Raw genomic sequence first — 12,325 nt, forward strand, 5'->3', positions numbered from 1 at the left:
TATGGATGGAGGTATCGGGGAATGTTTCGGAGTAGCGAGAGAAGAAAGCAGGAAAGATGCAGGCAATGAACGAGAAGAAGAGGTCAGAGAGAGTGCGCTAGAAAGATATAATTTAGAGGAGAGTATCGATGGAGAGGAAAAGAGGAAGACGGAAGGCAGATGGCGGTGCGGGCGCGGTGATACGGTAACGAGGACGTGAAGAGGAAGAGGAGCGTCATCTGGTGGAAGGAAGAGAGTGGCAGTGTGGAAACACAGTAAAGTTGGCAAGAGTGTCAAGGCAAGATGGTAGCGTGTTTGGGAACGCGGAGTTCCGCACACGTAGTCCATCGATGGCACATGACGATAGATGTGATTTCGACACACGAGAGGAAGGAGCGTTTACAAAGTAAGAAAGATAAAGAGAAAGTGTGAAAGGAGAGAAAGTGCCGGGTACAGAGGAGAAGAATAGTGGTGAGAAGAGAGAAATAAGGGAGGAAGTAAGGACGGGAAAGCTGGGAAGAGAGTTAAGCAAATTGAGGTGGGAAGTGACAAGGGGGCTGAGGGAAGTCAGAGAGAGGTTAAGAGGCTTGGAAGAGAGGTTAGAGGCGCTGGAAGGAGAAGGTCTGAGACGGGAAGAAGAGGAAACAGGAGAGAGGGAGGAGATGAGGAGCATGCGGGGAGCAAGAAGAAGAATCAACGGAAAGGAGGAAACGTAGCAGGACGGTGGCGAAGAAAAGAGAGAGATGAGGAAGAAGAGGAACGGACAGGACGATAGAGGAGAAGGAAGGGGAAAGGGAGATGAACAGTCAGATGGAGAGAAGAGGGAGGAGAAGATAGGGGATGGCGAGAACGAGAGAAGAGAAGAGAGAGGAGAGGAAGGGAAAAGGCGGAAGGACAGAGAAGAGCTGGTGGCAGGAGACGAGAAGAAAAGAAGAGGAGGAGAGGCGAGGGGGCGAGAAGAGAAGTGAGAAGGAAGGAAGCAGCCGGACGGTAGGAGAGTGGAAGGAGGACAGGCAGGAGGAGCTGGCAGGGAGAAGAAAAAGAGCGCAAGGAGAGCAGAGGAGGAGGAGGGGGAGGGGAATGGGGATAGTGGCAGTAAAAGGGGGAGGGGGGTAGAGAAAAAGAGTGGAAAGGGAAATGGAGAAAAGGATAAGAGAGAGCGGAGAAAGAGGGGTGGGAAAGGGTGAGGGAAGCAGAGAAAGGAGAGAAGAATAAGGGAGGTGAAAAGAAGAAACATAATATGGAGGGGAGTGGAGGGGGAGGGGGCGATAAAAAGAAAGGCGATAATAGAGGGGATCATGAAGAGGGAAATGAGAAGGGAGGTGGAGATAGGGATGGTGACGGAAAGAATGGAGGGAAAGAGGGACGATAGTGGTGATTACGGAGGTGGTGAGGGAAGAGGATAGAGACTGGTTGTTAGAGACTTCGGCGGAGATTAAGAGTCGCTGGGAGGTGAGGTTAGATGAGGACTTGACAATGGAGGAGAGAAAAACTAGGTGGAGGATGCTAGAAAGGGCAAATGAGGAGAGGAATAAGGGAAAGAAAGTGTATGTAGGGAATAGAAGTATGTGGGTAGACGGGGTAGAATGGGTATGGAATAAAAAAAAGGAAAAGTGGGAAATAGGCGAGGGAGAAGAAAAAGGAAAAGAGAATTAAAGGGGAGAGGAGATAGAGGATATAGTTTATAATCTATGTTTTATGTTCTTAAGAAGAGACGGAGGATGGTAGGGAGAGAGACATGGAAAGGAGAGACGACTTGGATAGAAGGATACAGAGGAGAAGCAGCAGGAAAGGAGAGAAGGAGAGGCATGAGGAGAATAGAGAAGGTGAAGCAGAGAGAGCAGAGGAAGACAGGATAGAAAGTGGAGAAGTCCCAGGATGAAAAAGGAAAAAGAAGATCGAGGAGGAGAGGTTAAAGAAGATAGCAGAGAAGAAATGGAAGGAGAGAGAGGAGGAGTGGACGGAAAAGAAAGGAAGGAGGGTCGGGGAAGGGAGGTAGGGGCATGCGAGGGGGGTGGGGGATAGCAGATTGTAAGGGTCGCATATGGCCAGGTCGGTTTGGGAGTAAAAGGGCTATGTATGTAAACGGTTCGGGAACGCTCCGTGAAAAAAGCGCCTTGTATACCCCATAATTGGGACGCAATAAAGTCTATTCTATTCTACAAATAAATTATAAATATTACAAATTAATACTTTAATAGAAATAAATATTTTACTACAAAAACTTGGCGCTGCTGAACCGAATAATTTACCAGCTCTTTTTCTTTTGTATGTGCATCTGAATGTGTGTGTGTGTGTGTGTGTGCGTGCGTGCGTGCGTGCGTGCGTGCGTGCGTGCGTGCGTGCGTGTGTAAACAATTTTATAACTTACAAAAGAACCTCGCGAACATTCCCGAAAATTCTGATTTTAATGAAACTTGGCATAAATGTAGAGGGGGTAAATACATGAATTTAGAAATTATAAGTTGGTGCTTATAAACGGCTTAAAGGGTTGAAACCACCCTTAAAAAATTTAGAGTTTTTGCCTTTTCTCAATATATCTCGTAAACTAAACAATGTATTAAAAAATGTTTCATACAAAAGTTTTACAGTATAAATACTTCTATTTAACTATGCTATTTATTTTTTCAAAAAAAATTTTTTTTTAAACAAATTTTTTTTCGTTGAAAAAAATATTTTTTTAGAAAAAATAAATAGCATAGTTAAATAGAGATATTTATGCCGTACAACTTATGTATGAAACATTTTTTAATATTTTGTTTAGTTTACGAGATATATCGAAAAAATGCAAAAATGTCTCAACTTTGAAGTGTGGTTTCACCCTTTCAAACCGTTTTTGAACCAAAATAAAACATTTCTAAATTAATGTATTTACCCCCTCTACATTTGTGCCAAGTTTCATTAAAATCAGAAAATTTTCCGTTTGGGTTTATAAACGATTTGAAGGAGTAAAATTACCCTTCAAAGATTGAGATATTTTTACCTTTTCTCGCTATATCTTGTAAACTAAACAAAATATAAAAAAATGTTTTATACAAAAGTTTTACAGCATAAATATTTTCATTTAACTACGCTGTTCATTTTTCAAAAAAATTTTTTTTTATTAAAATAAATTTTTAATAAAATTGACTTTTATGTATACAGCATTTATAAAGTAATTATACTATCTTATACTGCGTTCTATTTATATCATCTATGGAGTGAGTCCCAGATGCACAGTAATAAACGGACACAGCAAGCTGAGTGAAACGGACACAGTAACAAACAGACACAGACCAAACGGACACAGTAATAAACGGACACAGTGCGAAACGGACACAGTAACAAACGGACACAGTAACAAACGGACACAGACCAAATGCGCACAGAGCGAAACGGACACAGACCAAATGCGCACAGAGCGAAACGGACACAGTGCGAAACGGACACAGACCAAATGCATACACGGAAAGTCGCAAACCCATGTGATGCAGTGAATGCTTTGCACGCACGCACACACACACACACACACACACACACACACACGGGGGGTGCAAGGGGGGCCTTCGACCCCCCTCCCGCACCCACCCCGTCCAAGTCGCTAACCTATGTGGACTTTACTCTGCTTGCAATGTACATGGATTGCATTTGGTCCGTGCGCACGTGCAGTGTGCGCATGTGCAGTGTGCGCATTTGGTCTGTGTGCATTTGGTCCGTGTGCATTTGGTCCGTGCGCATTTGGTCTGTGTCCGTTTCGCACTGTGTCCGTTTCGCTCTGTGCGCATTTGGTCTGTGTCCGTTTGTTACTGTGTCCGTTTCGCACTGTGTCCGTTTCGCTCTGTGCGCATTTGGTCTGTGTCCGTTTGTTACTGTGTCCGTTTGTTACTGTGTCCGTTTATTACTGTGTCCGTTTGGTCTGTGTCCGTTTGTTACTGTGTCCGTTTCACTCAGCTTGCTGTGTCCGTTTATTACTGTGCGCATCTGGGACGCTCCCCATCTATGTGTATATTATGTATGTCATATATTATCTATGTTATAATACTATACATTTATATTATCTGCATCCCTGTATGTATTAGTTTTCATCTAACAGTTGCGCAATATTAAAGTAGTCACGTTGCTTTCACACAGTGTTCATTCTGTCTACGTCACATATTTCACATTTAAGTTTTATATTTGTCATGTCACGTATCATATATAAAATGGAAATCACGTATTAATAAGTTTGGTACCTTTATTAATAATGTTATGCGTCATTTTCACATCAGTATCACATCTAACGTGTGCTTGATTTTTCTGTTAGATTGTTTTTAATTAAGCGAAGCCTAATGTTACACATAAATGTTGCGAATGTTCTTAATATGTAAATTATTCTATTTCAAATTATACATATTCCACCAATAAATGAAAGCCTATAAATGAAAGATGGGGATGCAGATAATATAAATGTATAGTATTACAACATAGATAATATATATCATACATAATACACACATAGATACATAGATAATATAAATAAAACGTAGTACATAAGATAGTATTATTACTTTATAAATGCTATATACAATACATAAAAGTCAATTTTATTGAAAATTTATTTTAATTAAAAAAAAATTTTTTTTTCGGAAAATAAACAGTGTAGTTAAATGGAGGTATTTATGCTATAAAATTTTTGTATGAAACATTTTTTTATATTTTGTTTAGTTTACGACATATATCGAGAAAAGGTAAAAATGTCTCAACCTTGGAAGGGTGGTTTCACTCCTTCAAACCGTTTATAAGACCAAACGGAAAATTTTCTTTTAATGAAACTTAGCATAAATGTAGAGGGGGTAAATACATTAATTTAGAAATGTTTTATTTTGGTTCAAAAACGGCTTGAAGGGGTGAAAGCACGCTTCAAAGTTGAAACATTTTTGCGTTTTCTCGATATATCTCGTAAACTAAACAAAATAAAAAAAAATGTTTTATACAAAAGTTTTACGGCATAAATACCTCTATTCAACTATGTTATTTATTTTTTCCAAAAAAAATTTTTTTAAAAGAAAAAAAATTTGTTAAAAAAAATTTTTTTGAAAAAATAAATAGCATAGTTAAATAGAGATATTTATACTGTAAAACTTTTGTATGAAACATTTTTTAATACTTTGTTTAGTTTACGAGATATATTGAGAAAAGGCAAAAACTCTAAATTTTTTAAGGGTGGTTTCAACCCTTTAAACCGTTTATAAGCACCAACTTATAATTTCTAAATTCATGTATTTACCCCCTCTACATTTATGCCAAGTTTCATTAAAATCAGAATTTTCTGGTTCGCGAGATTCCCTTGTTAACCCATTACTTCCCAAGCGGACATTTTATAGTCGATTGGTTTTCGGCTCAGAAAAGTGATGAGATTACATGAAAACTTAAAACAAAATATGCTCTTCTACGTAAAAAGAGTTGCTCTTTCAGATTCCGGGGTCAAAATTTCAAAATTTTTTATTGAAAATTAAATATGGCGGCTTAAAGTTGATATAATTTTTTTCATTGACTATTGATTTTTTATAGTAGAAAACTTCGAAAAATTTTGTCCATGACTGTTGTAAACGATTGAAGTGACGGAATTTGCCTCTTTAAAGTATTAACTATAATTATTAATTGATTTTTTTAAGTAGTTCAAGTAGTTCAAGATGGTGAATGCAGTATGGCGTCCAAATACATGGAAATCATATTTTATTACGATATATGTGTGTGAATAGTCATTTCTCACATTTTCGAGGTCGCTGAGTACGAATCATTAGTCAATTACTCATTTTTCAAAATGGCGGATACAATATGCCATAAAAATCATACTTTATTAAAAACTATGCCTCCGAGTACTTATTTTATGTATTTGTGAGACCGCTGAAAACAAATTTTGGGTCTGTTTTTTATTTTTCAAAATAGCGGATACAATATAGCATCAGAATACACGAAAATCATATTTTACTGTGAACTATGTGCGTGGGTACTGTATATGTTTTTGAGGTCGCTGAATACGAATCTTGAGTTTGATTTATATCTTTCAAAGGCGGATGTAATATGATACACATAGTTCGCAACAAAATCTAATTTTCGTGTATTCTGACGCCATATTGTATCCGCCATTTTGAAAAATGAATAATTGACCAAAGATTTGTACTCAGCGACCTCGAAAATATGAGAAATGACTATTCACACACATATATCGCAATAAAATATGATTTCCATGTATTTGGACGCCATACTGCATCCACCATCTTGAACTACTTGAACTACTTAAAAAAATCAATTAATAATCATAGTTTATACTTTAAAAAGGCAAACTCCGTCACTTCAATCGTTTACAACAGTCATGGACAAAATTTTTCAAAGTTTTCTACTATAAAAAGTCAATAGTCAATGAAAAAATTTATATCAACTTTGAGCCGCCATATTTAATTTCCAATAGAAAATTTTGAAATTTTGACCCCGGAATCTGAAAGAGCAACTCTTTCTACGTAGAAGAGCATATTTTGTTTTAAGTTTTCATGTGATCTCATCACTTTTCTGAGCCGAAAACCAATCGACTATAAAATGTCCGCTTGGGAAGTAATGGGTTAATATATATTACTTAGGTTTAATTTGACACACTTACAAGGGAATCTCGCGAACTCGAAAATTCAGATTTTAATGAAACTTGGCATAAATGTGAAGGGGGTGAATACATGAATTAAGAAATTTTTAGTTGGTGCCCAAAAACTGTTTGAAGAGGTAAAACCACCCTTCAAAGTTGAGACAATTTTTGCGGTTTTTCGATATATCTCGTAAATTAAACAAAATATAAAAAAATGTTTCATACGATAGTTTTACAGTATAAATACCTTTATTTAACTATGCTATTTATTTTAAAAAAAATTTTTTTATAAAAAAAATTTTTTTTTTTTTTTTTCGAAAAATGAATAGCGTAGTTAAATGGAGGTATTTATGCTGTAAAACTTTTGTATAAAACATTTTTTAATATTTTGTTTAGTTTACGAGATATATCAAAAAACCGCAAAAATGTTTCAACATTGAAGGGTGGTTTTACCCCTTCAAACCGTTTTTGGGCGCAAACTAAAAATTTCTAAATTTATGTATTCACTTCCTCTACATTTATGCCAAGTTTCATTAAAATCAGAATTTACGGGTTCGCAAGGTTTCCTTGTTAGTACATAATACTTAGGTTGAACCATCCAAAAGTATATACCACTTAGGTTGAATTTGATTAAAAGTTTTATCTTAAATTTGTTATTTTTTTCTTATATTACTTAGGTTGAACCATCCAATAATTTTTTTGCTTATAGGAAAAACCGAACACTTGGCGCCTTTTTTACCTTTTTTAAAAAGGTAATTTTGTTAGGATATCACGCATTTTGTAGTGTTTATAGACCACTTAGATTGAATTTGATGCATGTATCACTTACATTGAATTTAATGAAAAATATCTTATTTGATGCATAAGTAAATTTTTTTTTCTATTCCATATATCACTTAGGTTGAATTTGATCAAAAGTTTTATCTTGAATTTTGTAAATTTTTTGTTAAAGGAAAACCACACACTTGGCGCTTTTTTTACCTTTTTTAAAAAGGTAATTTTGTTTGAATATTACGCATTTTGTATTTTTTTTATAAACTACTTAGGTTTCTAGACCACTTAAAATTACATTCTAAAACTTTCTCTTTGAGAAAAATTTTACGAAGAAGCTAAAGTTTATATAACGGATATAATACTATAAATTTTTTAATAAAATTTTTCTTTAGGGCATATTTTGAAACCAGGCCTAAGTTGAAGTGCTGGTCTACAATCTCGCTTTAAAAAAATATTTTATCTTTAAGCCGTAAGCGTTAAGCTCTGAGCTCTAAGCTCTTAAATAAACCTTAAAGACAGTAATCCACAATATAAAATGTTAAGGCGTAAGACGTGATGTATATCAGCCAATGAGAGAAGAGACTTCTCTCTTTGGACTTGGTGATGTTGCCTTTGTTAGCAGTTCCTTTAGTTTTTACAATGAATTTACGTGAAGCTCTCCTATTAACAACGTTGTTGTATTTGTGGAATGTGCATTTACTAATGTATACAATAAAAAAACGGAAAAAGAAATATCGTCGGTGGTGGGTACGCCCATGCAATCGACTTCGCCACATTGAGGGTGCTTTTGAAAAAGTATTTTTGAAATACAAGCAGACAGACCATGAAATGTTTTATAGCTTGACCAGGTTGTCAGTCGATTTATTTGATGAACTGTTGGAAAGTATCGGTCCACATATACAAAAAAATAGTTATAGAGAGTTTTTATCCCCAGAATTTCGATTAGCGTTCACTATTTGGTAAGTTAAATAACAACAACACATTGTCGCTGAGATGTACTACTGGACAACCTGCTAATAATTGTCTATTTCAGTTATCTGGCCTCAGGAAACAGCTTGTCATCTTTAGCTAATTATTGGCAAATTGGGAAGTCTACTGCTTATAACATTGTGCGAGAAACTTGTGATGCTATTGCAAATGTCCTAAGTCCAATCTACCTTTCGTTTCCAACTCAGCAAGAATACCAAAATATTGCTCAAAATTTTTGGCAACGATGGAATTTGCCAAATTGCGTTGGGGCCCTTGACGGAAAGCATATAAAAATTCAATGTCCATCAAATACTGGATCCCAGTTTTTTAACTATAAGCAAAGTTTTAGTATCATACTAATGGCAACATGTGACGCAAATTATTGTTTTACATCTATTCATGTTGGAGATTATGGTGAGTTAATATACATAAAGATTGTATTATTTTGTGTGTACATACATGCTTTACATTGCCCTGTTGCAGGATCGCTTCCTGATAGCAGTGTGTTCAGTGCTACAGAATTTGGTCAAGCCGTGGAAAATGACACTTTAAATGCACCTCCGCCATCTCCTTTGCCTGGTACAAATATAATAATGCCTTACTTTTTTGTAGGAGATGAGATTTTTCCTTTAAGGCACAATTTGATGCGCCCATACTCCAGACGAAATAGATTGACTGAGACACAACGTATCTATAATTATAGGCATTCCCGATCTCGGCGAGTAATAGAAAATGCTTTCGGCATTTTAACGACAAGGTATGGTAGAGAAAATATAATTACATCAATCTCGTCCAAATCAATCTCAATATTTGTATCTTTGTTCTAGGTGGCGTATCCTTCGGAGTACACTAGCCTTACTCCCAGATTCAGTCGAAAGTATTGTACATGCAACTGTGTGCCTACACAACTTTATAATGAAAAGAGAGGAACATCAACGGGGTTATAAACGATATTGTCCCCCTGCTTATGTCGATCAAGAGGATGATGATAGACGTATAATTCCAGGAGAATGGAGAAACGATGTCCAAGCACTTAATATTCAGAATTTGCACAGAGTAGGTGGAAACCGTGCAGCTGCAGCAGTTGTTAACCAAAGAGATACTCTTGCAGATTACCTTGTCAACCATGAAGAAGGTCAAGTTCCTTGGCAATGGAGTGTTGTTTTTCGTGGCCGTAATATTAATGTTCCTTAGACATATAGAATATATGAAATTATTAAATTAAAAGTGTATTGTTAGTGTTTATTATTAGTGCATTTTTAGTGTTAATTTCAGCTACATTTGCAGCTTTAAATTGCATGCAGTTTCGTAATTTTTCAGTTTTTTTTGTTTTGTAAAATCGCAAATCTCTGCTTATTACTTGTGTATTAAATGATAGAATTCAGTATTCCCATTATCGAGCCATCTATCTCTAATGAGAAGCTTACATAGCACAGAAAGTTGTGATCGAGCCAGAGACAATAAATCTCTGAATGTTATTTAGAGAAAAAGAAAGAAAGAGAGAGAGAGAGAGTGTGTGTGTGTGTGTGTGTGTGTGTGTGTGTGTAAAATTTATCATATATTATGCGCGCACGCTTGATCCATTGTATCAGTGATATAATTATGTATCTAGATAATAAATAAAATACCTTAAGTTAAAGAAACACTTATTACGTTTCTTGTAAATATAAAACTTTATTTTTATAACAAATATATCTGAACAAGTTTTCAAAATAATAATATTTTTTATCATATCAATATTCTAATATCGAGTAATATTGAAAAAAAACCTCTATTTAATACATTGTACTATCATATCAGTCTTAAACTAGAGATCCTCTAGTAAGATCTATAAGCAATTATGTCAAAGTTTTACAAATAAAATTGCACCAAACAAATCTTATCGCTTATTAAGTTTACATTCTATTGAACACAGCCATTTCAACGTCGTAATAAAAAAATTAGTCAATAGGATTAACACTAAAAGAATAACTGATCAATACAGCTAATACATGTTGCATTCAGTTTCATGTGTCATGTTTATCTCAATCAATACTAATGTGCTTTGGCACTTGCTTCACAAAAAAATAAACTTTCAAGAAACTAAAAATAAAGATATAATAATTAAAATATGAAATAATTAATAAACCAGTTTAACAGTACAGTTTCTTCATACATTTTGGTAAGTTTTAATCGTGTTCAATATAGCAATTAAACAATCCATTTGTTGTGCCACTGGCACTTGACTGAATGCAACAAAAATGGTCTCAGCAAAAGGATTTTTATACTTTTGCTCATCGACTTTGAGAGTAGCAGACTCAGATATTGAATTCTGCACAGTTTTGGCAAGGTTACTTAAAGCTGAGGTTGACTGTTCCAGGTAGCTACTTACAACGTCGTCATTTTTTTGTTTTTTTTTTGCAAAATTATCTGAATCAGGAACAACTTTCTTCCTTGTTGTACTAGAATTTTTTGACTTAATTTTTTGAGAATTTGTACTGTCTGAACCTGTAGTATTATCGCATTGACTATCGTTATTACTAGTAAGCATATCATCAGGGTACACTACTACATCAAGATACTCCTCGATGATTGGAGTCGCTTCTTGATGGTTAGACGGTACTAGTGACAGCAATATGGGAGAAGAGGTTCTGGGTGGTGTAGCAGAATGTCCATTCCCGCTTCTGGGTGACAGAGGAGGCGTAGTAGAACATACATTCTCGACTCTAGATGACATGGGTGGTGTAGCAGAACGTACATTCCCCATAGAACTACGACCTCTATAATAAACATATGTACGTTTATTATTTTAATAAGACATAAATGTGAGAATCTTTTCTTAGCAAACTGCTTAACAAACTCATTGCTTTAGTAAACTGCTTAGCAAACTCACTTTCGATGAGCAATATATGGGATCAAAAATGACATAGCTCCCATGAGATGCCATTCCACTTTCTTTGCTGCTGATCCTCCACTTGATCCACTAGCTGGTTTTGTTTTCCTTTCTCTTAACTTTTTTCCAAATTGATTCCGCAGCTGATTCCATCTGCTCTCTAATTGTTCAACTGTACAAATAACAAAGAGGTTAGGATAGATGAACTAAACCGTTCTTTTGAGCACATCCATAAACATTAATATACCTGATGATAATAATCCAGATACTTCTCGTATCATATTCCAAGTGTCTTTCTTCACTTGCTGGTTTTTATAATCCCGGTGTTTTTTATCATATAACACCGGGTTCTCTCGCACCAAAGTAATGAGGATTTCATCACTAATTGTTTCTTCTTCCATGTCTTCCATTGCGATTATCACTAATCTATTTATTGATCGAAGGTTTATATCGGCAAATGATGAGAGCCGAGAGGTTATATCCACAAGTGACGGTCGACGGTATTTTCTCTGACAAAACGTCCTCTTCGCTGTTTGGATGAAAATGGTATGTCTGCATTTAAGCTTTATGCTCGAGACCGTAAGAATTGAGTTTTGCGCAATTCGCTTAAATTTAACTGCTAATGCTTAAATATTGGGTGGGAATGTTTTAGAGACGGAAATGACGTCTCTTAATGCTTACGACTTAAAGCTTAAATACCCTTAAAGCAAGGTTGTAGACCAGGACGAATTTGATCAAAATGATTATTTTAAATTTGTGTCTTTCCTTAAAGAAGCCCACACACTTGGAGCCCTTTTACCTTTTTTTAAAAGGATAATTATATTTGGTCACTAAAATGTTATTTGATGTAACATAGACTAAGTGATATTTTATTTTAAAGAAAAAATAATAAATCCAAGATAAAACTTTTGATCAAATTCAACTTAAATAATATGTACCTTTGGATGGAAAAAATCACATTTACTTATGTATCAAATAAATTCAAGATAATACTTTTTATAAAATTTAAACTAATTCAACATAGGTAATATATATGTGTAAGCTTCTTTCAAAAAGCAAAAAATCACACTTTTGATTCAACCTAAATACATACATATCACTTTTATTTATAAATCAAATAAATCCAAGATAAAATA

At 35.2% G+C, this 12,325-nt stretch overlaps 2 protein-coding genes across 2 annotated transcripts; one reads left to right on the forward strand and one right to left on the reverse strand.

The window, feature by feature from the left end:
* The first annotated feature begins 1,277 nt into the window (after positions 1-1,277).
* On the forward strand, positions 1,278-9,170 carry LOC114254533. Its single transcript, XM_036286249.1, has 3 exons — positions 1,278-1,368; positions 1,689-1,805; positions 8,342-9,170. Exons 1-3 carry the CDS (start codon positions 1,278-1,280, stop codon positions 9,142-9,144), a joined length of 1,011 nt encoding a protein of 336 aa, XP_036142142.1. The 3' UTR covers positions 9,145-9,170.
* Positions 9,171-9,176: 6 nt separating this feature from the next.
* On the reverse strand, positions 9,177-12,044 carry LOC118645291. Its single transcript, XM_036286088.1, has 3 exons — positions 11,437-12,044; positions 11,190-11,361; positions 9,177-11,076 (listed from the first exon to the last, which is right to left on the reverse strand). Exons 1-3 carry the CDS (start codon positions 11,597-11,599, stop codon positions 10,467-10,469), a joined length of 945 nt encoding a protein of 314 aa, XP_036141981.1. The 5' UTR covers positions 11,600-12,044; the 3' UTR covers positions 9,177-10,466.
* Positions 12,045-12,325: the final 281 nt, after the last annotated feature.

Source organism: Monomorium pharaonis, chromosome 4 (assembly GCF_013373865.1).
Source record: "Monomorium pharaonis isolate MP-MQ-018 chromosome 4, ASM1337386v2, whole genome shotgun sequence".
NCBI classification, from domain to species: Eukaryota; Metazoa; Arthropoda; class Insecta; order Hymenoptera; family Formicidae; genus Monomorium; species Monomorium pharaonis.

What these genes read in the sequence shown, in the direction of transcription:
- LOC114254533 (XM_036286249.1), top strand. Translation starts at nt 1,278, where the DNA reads ATGAAGAGGGAAATGAGAAGGGAGGTGGAGATAGGGATGGTGACGGAA. An exon ending in TAGTGGTGATTACGGAGGTG is followed by an intron (nt 1,369 to 1,688) that starts GTGAGGGAAGAG and finishes TATGTTCTTAAG; the next exon opens with AAGAGACGGAGGATGGTAGG. An exon ending in GCATGAGGAGAATAGAGAAG is followed by an intron (nt 1,806 to 8,341) that starts GTGAAGCAGAGA and finishes ATTGTCGCTGAG; the next exon opens with ATGTACTACTGGACAACCTG.
- LOC118645291 (XM_036286088.1), bottom strand. Translation starts at nt 11,599, where the DNA reads ATGGAAGACATGGAAGAAGAAACAATTAGTGATGAAATCCTCATTACT. An exon ending in ATCTGGATTATTATCATCAG is followed by an intron (nt 11,362 to 11,436) that starts GTATATTAATGT and finishes TTATTTGTACAG; the next exon opens with TTGAACAATTAGAGAGCAGA. An exon ending in CCATATATTGCTCATCGAAA is followed by an intron (nt 11,077 to 11,189) that starts GTGAGTTTGCTA and finishes TGTTTATTATAG; the next exon opens with AGGTCGTAGTTCTATGGGGA.